Below are 7,556 nucleotides of genomic sequence, written 5' to 3' on the forward strand. Positions count from 1 at the left end.
GTCATAATCCCTTATCAACTAGTTCTAAATTTATATATCAAGTGATAATCCCTTAGTCAGATTAACATACAATTTGCATTAAATCAGATACTTATAATGACCAAGTTATTGAGGGTGTCACGAGTTATTGCAAAAATTGTATACTTTAAAATTTGTTATAGTGCGAAAATATATTTTTCAAAATCCTCAATATTTAAACTTACGAAAACAAATCAATTTGCAACATTCCAAAATCCCTATTCAATTACATTATTAAAAAATAATGAAAATAACGAAGGAATAAAGTTAACTTCAAATTACACTGTTTCAAAAGTCTATACCAAAAGAATTTTTTAAAGAAACCGAAATTTTTATGTAACATACCAATAATTATAGTACTAAACTATAATATAATTATTACATTCTTGATATGATAGAACAGTCATAGAAACGAGGAATAAAAGTTTTCCTCAATATACAAACCATCACTCAAATTTTAAACTTAATACAATCCAAACTTAAAACGATTAAAACAAGGATCTCGTCTATAAGAGCTAAACACTAGTCGATCCTCCATCTAACGCTTGTTCCACCGGCGTCTCACTACTTTCTGCTCACACCCACCGGATGATCATCGTCGAGAGAAAACACACAACACAACAGTAACCACCAAACAACAAATAAAGCAAGGATGAACTATTGCAACAAAATAACATGGTATATTTAGATTAATAACATAATTTCTAACTTGTAAATCAAATCTCTTAATAATACAATAAACACACCATGATCATCATAAACTCAACCCATTCAAATAATCGTATGAATATCGAACTCTAAACAGGTTCTACGCTTGCAGTGGTACTTTACTCAGATACATCATATCCTACTTTGTTCTCCAAAGTGGATCTTCGGATATGGATGCAACTACTTGCTAGCTCAATTATCTTATCCTACTTTGTCCCCTAAACTGGATCTTCAGATATAAATACAACCACTGAAGCTACATCCTTCCTACTCTGTCCAACTTCTCAAGATGGATCTTCGGTAAGGATTTCCCACTCTCCACAAAACTCTTACTATGTTTAAATACATAAATTTCACATCCAATACGTTCAACACAAATTTCATATCCATTGAGTATTTTAGAAATATAAAATCAACATAATATAATCTGTTTGATAAGAAATAGTTAAAAACACATCGAGTAGACTTTCAGGAAAGAGAGGTGTGTCACAATGGACAACTTAAGTACCAGGTCTTTCCTTAGCCAAAGTGTTCCTCAACTTGTTATTAACAATTTTCTTATTTACAGGTTCAAAATAACAACATATAATATTAACGCAGAAATTCAAATAGTTATATAACAAGCACATAGGTTTTTCATTAAAAGTAATTGCACAAAATTTCAAGACATAAATAGTTATAAAAAAATATTTTATAATATAAAAACTTAGAAAGGTTAGCTCCCCTTACCTCTATTTCAGACTTAATCTCTTTCTCAGAATTTGTTCTTCCGAAAACCCTCAAGAACCTCTACTCTTCTAAAATTTTCTTCCTAACTCTTTCTTCTCTATATTTTTTTTCTTCAAGATTTCTCACTTGATTCTTCATCTCTTTGTGCAGAATAAACTCCCCTCCCATGGCTATTTATAGTCCAAAAATTTTACTATTGAAATTATTTTTTTTAATATTATTTATTATTTTAATATTATTTTATTAATATTTTAATCACAACTTGCAAAACCACTTGTAAATCTTATCCTTCCTTAATCACGCAACTAAGAGATTCTTATCCTCTCATTATTTATTTTATTTTATTTATTTATTTATTTTTTTTACTATTCACTTTTTACTATTCACCTTTTTTTTAACAAAACCTTCTAAAATAGGTTCTTAAAATTTTGAACATCTCCTTCTGAAATTACTATAATTCTCTACCATAAATTTAAATTACTTTTTTTTATCATAATTTTCTATTCAATTATATTTTCTATACATTAAAATTTTAATTACTAATAATAATAATACTAATAAAATTTACTACTATTCATTAAAATGGATATTTTTCATGGGTTTTACACTTTCCCCGTCATCTCTTATATTTATCATGGTTTTAGAACATATACAGTATCATATGCTCACATATAATACATTTATTGATCATCGTCGATAATTTCATTTTCACAAATATACACACATGTTTTAATAATATAATAGAATTTTAGAAGTGATAGTGGTTTAAAAATATTGAGACTCGACTATTTTAATATTAAAATGTTATAATATAAATAGTTTTACGATAAAGGAGTTTTGTTATTTTAAAACACGTAATCTCTATACAAACCACTTTTCTAGAGTTGTCTAATTTCTCTTTAGGAGTTTTCATCTCTTGTTCATCTGTTTGAATATCGGAGACGACCTGAGTGATTCTTGCTGCGAGATCTTCAAGTCTAACTGATTAGTTCCTCACATAGAGTAAATTGGTTTTTTGCTCATTTCTTTGGTCAATTTTGTTTTCCTTGCATGTTAGCTCTCTTTGTTTTGCATGTGAAGTTTGAGTCTTTTATAAGACTCTTCACTAATCAATGGTCCTAATGGTGTACCTGATTGTGTTTCTGTGGTTGGTATGAACTGATAAGAATTCTTGTACGTTAGAGCTATTTTAGGTTTTCTAAAGTAGACTGGTCTTTTGTTTGGTAAGGGAAGCTAATATATGCTTTAATTTGTGTTAAGAAGTATGAATTTTATATTTTCTAGGTTATGAGAATGATGTTTGATTGAATATGATATAATTTGAGATCATTATTTAGTAATAATTGTGTTTGATGAGTGAATTTGGACTATGGTATGTTATTGTGAATTAGTATTTACTTGAACTTTGAATGTTGTTGTTTTGGAGTCCTAGGAGGTATAAATTTGATATAGAATTGAGAGTAGTGAAAATGATGTGTTTTTGGGTTGGTTTTTTTCCTAAATTAAGGCTTTTGCAGGTGAATTTCCATAAGAGTGATGTTGGAACAATAACTGATGTTGAGGAGTTGTTTTTAAATCATTACAAACTTGCCTAGAACTTTAATTAACCATAAATGTGATATTGAGTTGTTAATTAGTTAATAGGTTGATTTTAAGTTGTTTTTGGTCCATTATAGGGTTTTTAATAGGTGAAAATCTAAAGAAGTAATTTTGTGATAAAATTGAAGGTTTATGGTCTATTGTTAAGTCAATTATGACTTATTTAGATCTTTAGTTTGCTAAATTTTGGTTTATAATGTATGGAATTGGTTATAAGTGTTTTTGAGTGGTTGAGTTGATCTAGTGCATTTTGTTTTAGACCAAATGAGCAAAGTGGTACTGAATTTTATCCATAAATGTGTTTTTGCATCAATCCTAGTTTCAGAGAAATCAATTTGGTCATTTGGATACATACAAGGTGCATCTAAATCAGAACAATAAGTTTCTATCATTTGGTATGGCATTGAGTGATTCTGTGTAGTGTTCGATGCTACCAAAATAGTGAGCCACTTGCTCCAGGGCGCTAAGCGCTCCACTTTGGTGCTAAGCGACGATTTACGAGGGTTTTGGGTGTATGCGAGTCTAGTGTCGCTAGGCGAGTTAATACTGAAAAATGGTTGCATGTTTCAAGGGTTGGGTGAGAGTTCTCATTAGGCTTAGAGAACTCTTTGTTTACACTCTCGCTGGTTGCTAGGTGAGCTTGCTGGGCAAGCATGGTTTGGCGTTGGGCACCCTATATTTAGGTTTGAGTTTTTGTTTACTTATCTTTTATTTCTTGTGGAATGGAAATGTCTTGATACTTTAGTGATTGCTTAGTAATATATATTCAATTATATGATGGTTTATACATGAGGTTATGTATGTTTTTAAATATGGTTTGAAAAGAGTTTCTAAGGAAAAATTCTTTATTGTTGTTTCAAGTAGTGTATGTATTATTGTAGGAGCTCAATCTTGAGAGTTATCTTGACACTATAATAATAATTCATTCTTAAGTAGAGAGGGGTGAGACATGTGGTAAGAGTAGTAGGAGGTCTTATTCTATGGGTTTTACCATGACCTAAGGTGTTTAACAGACTAATCTTATGTGTGGTAGGATAAAACCTATTGACAATGGTTATGTAGAGCAGTAGAGATCATCACAAGTGCATAACCCAACATAACTTGATAATAATATATGTATTTGGATGTTTATGATATGTTTTGGTGTTGTATTTAGTTTGAAAATAAAATATAGTATATACAAATTTATGAATTTTATGTTTTATTATTTTGATATTAGTTTATCTTATTGTTTTTGTCTATATGTGTTTATTTTTTCTTTTACGTGTGAAATTAGGGGATATAAAAGATTAACATGTGTTAGAAAACAATTAAGTTAAAATATATAATAAAAAGTTTAATTTCATTATTCTAATATAAAAGCCTTATTATTTTTTGGTTAAGTATAATAGTTTTGCATGTTAAGTGTAATAATTGGAATGTTACGTACATCATAAAAATTTAATATTAATAATAAAGGTTCATTTAAAATTTTCACTAATTTGAAATTGAATTAGTCAATATAAAATTTAAAAGAAAAGAAAAACTAGAAAGTGGAGAAAGAAGGAAATAAAAAGAATTGCAATCCAGTAAGAGAAGAAGATCTTGTTGAGTTCAAAATGGTCACTTCCACCAGTGTGGAATTGTGCACGCTTCATTAACACAAGTAATTTTATCAATCCAAGAAAAAGGCAAAAACATTTGTAGACACTTTTTTGACGAATTTCTTGCATTTCAATGTAAATAATAATAATAATAATAATAATAATAATAATTTTGCACGTGTTTTAAAAAAATCACGAGGATAAACGACGTCGTTTGATGGCGTGAGTTTGTGGTGAAGCTAAGGAACAACAAGTATATTCAAGACTGAAGCTGAAGCTGAAGCAACCGTAACCATTTGATTTCCCTCTTCTTTGTTCTCCATACTTATTATGGTCCACAGCAATATACACACTCCTCTCAAGCTCCCACCGTTATCCCAACCCCATCTTCCTCTTCCCACGCGCTTCACCACCATGCCTCTTCTACTCGCTCGCACACCACCATCTTCACTTCCTCCAATCCTTCACCACCACCACTACAACAACAACAATAACCACCTTCTAATCGCACCTTCTCAGAAGCGCTTCCCTCTCATTGCAGGGCCAATTCTTCTTCCCCGGCGCATTCTTGCATCAACGCCTCTCAAGTGCGCCTCCATCAACGGAGTCCCCGTTCGTAACACTCCAGAAGCTTCCACAGAACAAGTCTACGCCGGCGAGTTACTTCAGAGGATTCGTAAATGGCTCGACTTTTTACCGTCGATACTTCCCGGCGGACGGTGGTGGGACTTCTCTGACGACGTTGACGTTCAGCTGGTGGCGCAGCCGGTGACCGTGTGGCGCGCGCTAGGCAAAATGTGGGAGCTTGTCGCGCGTGACAGATGGGTCATCATCGCTGCTTTCTCTGCTCTCATTGTTGCTGCTGTGAGTACCTTTTTTTTTTCTTTGCTGGTTTATTTTTATTCGGTTTGTGCCCATTTTGTGTGGTTCCAAGGTGGGGTCAAAGTTGTGAGCTTCTTCGGTGTGGGTTTCAGGTTTCGGAGATTTCTATTCCGCATTTCTTGACGGCGTCCATTTTCTCGGCACAGGGTGCTGACCTTGCTGTTTTTCATAGGAATGTGCGCTTGTTGGTTCTGTTGTGCGTGACTTCGGGAATATGCAGGTCAAAATCTTGTATGGTCGAATCTCCCTTCTACTTGCTGAAAGTGATATGATTTTTTCTTTTCTTTCATTTTTAAGTCTTATATGCTGTTGCCGAAAGAACCTTCCATAAGAAAACGCAATGGGTTTGCTCTTTAATCCTTTTATTGTTATTGAGACCAATCATAAAGTCGCTCTTCACGGTTTACCGAGAAGCTAGTAGTTATAAACTTGTATAGCATGTTATTAAAATTGAACATTTTTGTTGCGTTCAATGATGCTCTTAGTTCTGTGTCCTTTGAAACTTTTTGTTACCGGTGAGATTTGAGTATTCGTAACAAGCATTTTCCTGTGCTTCAGTGGGATACGAGGTTGCTGTTTTGGCATTGCAAACATGATTCTGGTGAGTTTATCTGTCTGATATTTGGGGATGGGGATTCTGTGGTCCATGTAAAATCCTTTAGAGCATAATGGAATTAGAACTGCAGTTATCGAATTAAGATCATGTGCTTCAGCAGTGGCCATGTTGTAGCATCCCCGTTCCTGATGCTTTGACTTTGTGTTTTCTTCAACTCTTGAGTGTAAGTGACCTTTCAAACTTTGGAAATATGTGCAGGTTAAGAGAATGAGAGAAACGCTATACTCTTCTCTTCTACTGCAGGTTTGCCTGCTCTTAGTAACTGATTCTCTTGCTGCATTCATTTATTTCCTTTGTTTGGTGTATGATTTAACTCATTCAGCAGTGTACTTATTGTAGGACATATCGTTTTTTGACAATGAAACGGTAGGTGATTTGACAAGTAGGCTTGGGGCTGATTGTCAACAAGTGTCAAGAGTTATTGGAAATGATCTTAACTTGATATTGCGCAACTTTCTTCAGGTTGATTTAGTTTTGATAGACGTAATTAAAGTAAAATTCATCTCACATATTAGAAGCTTTAATTGTTTTTTCTCATCTTGTTAGGGTGGAGGTTCATTAATCTACTTGCTGATTTTATCTTGGCCACTTGGTTTATGTACATTGGTGATATGCTCCATATTAGCAGCAGTTATGTTACGCTATGGAAGGTAAACTTCTGGTTAATTTTCTTCAAATTCATCCTTTCAAAAACACAAACTTTATTTTGCATTTGTAGTTCCTGCAATTGACTAGTTCAGGCATACCTGGTGATGAAAATATCAACCAGAATGTGGATCAATGCTAGTCATGTTGAATTTTTCTTAATTAAATCAATTGGTAGACTCTAAATAATTTTCATCTCAAGAAATATGTCTCTGTAAAAGCTAAAGGGCTCTGCCTTCACCCCAAAATCTGCTACAATGGTGTTATTGAGGATTTGAGATATTTATATATTTGTAAAAACGAAATTTCAATGCTTTTAAGTTCCCTTCAAGGCTTCTACCGCTCTCCTTGTGTCTCCTTTATCCTACTAGTATTGATTTGGGCATATTTTTTTTGTGTAGTTACCAAAAAAAGGCAGCAAGGTTGATCCAAGAAGTCACTGCTTCGGCAAATGATGTATAGAATAAGATATCTTATATTATACTATAATTTTCTTAATGTTTCCTGAATGCAATCTTAGTAACAACTTTTCTCATAGGTAGCTCAAGAGACATTCTCTCTTATTAGAACTGTACGAGTTTATGGAACAGAAGAAGAAGAATATGGAAGGTGATGATCCTACTACAATTATGTCGTTTATTATTTTGTATTCCTGTTATTTCTCTGCCATAACACATAAGCTGATAGGTTTCTAATAGGGAAACCTAGTCAATGAATTCAATTCTACCCTCACAGAAACAGAAAGATAGGAAAAGAAACAATGGTGATTATTATTC

The 7,556-nt window shown here is 32.8% G+C and overlaps 1 protein-coding gene across 2 annotated transcripts in view; it reads left to right on the forward strand.

The window, feature by feature from the left end:
* The first annotated feature begins 4,914 nt into the window (after positions 1–4,914).
* LOC106777591 (ABC transporter B family member 26, chloroplastic) overlaps positions 4,915–7,556 on the forward strand; it is a 16,433-nt gene continuing 13,791 nt past the window's right edge. For both annotated transcript variants that reach the window (XM_014665234.2, XM_014665235.2), the window contains exons 1-8: positions 4,915–5,501; positions 5,612–5,739; positions 6,078–6,120; positions 6,334–6,378; positions 6,475–6,597; positions 6,682–6,785; positions 7,182–7,236; positions 7,319–7,389. In XM_014665234.2, the coding sequence (XP_014520720.1) occupies positions 4,968–5,501; positions 5,612–5,739; positions 6,078–6,120; positions 6,334–6,378; positions 6,475–6,597; positions 6,682–6,785; positions 7,182–7,236; positions 7,319–7,389 (1,103 nt within the window). In that variant the 5' untranslated portion in view covers positions 4,915–4,967. The remainder of the gene's footprint in view (positions 5,502–5,611; positions 5,740–6,077; positions 6,121–6,333; positions 6,379–6,474; positions 6,598–6,681; positions 6,786–7,181; positions 7,237–7,318; positions 7,390–7,556) is intronic.

Source organism: Vigna radiata, chromosome 11, assembly GCF_000741045.1.
Source record: "Vigna radiata var. radiata cultivar VC1973A chromosome 11, Vradiata_ver6, whole genome shotgun sequence".
Taxonomy (NCBI): domain Eukaryota; kingdom Viridiplantae; phylum Streptophyta; class Magnoliopsida; order Fabales; family Fabaceae; genus Vigna; species Vigna radiata.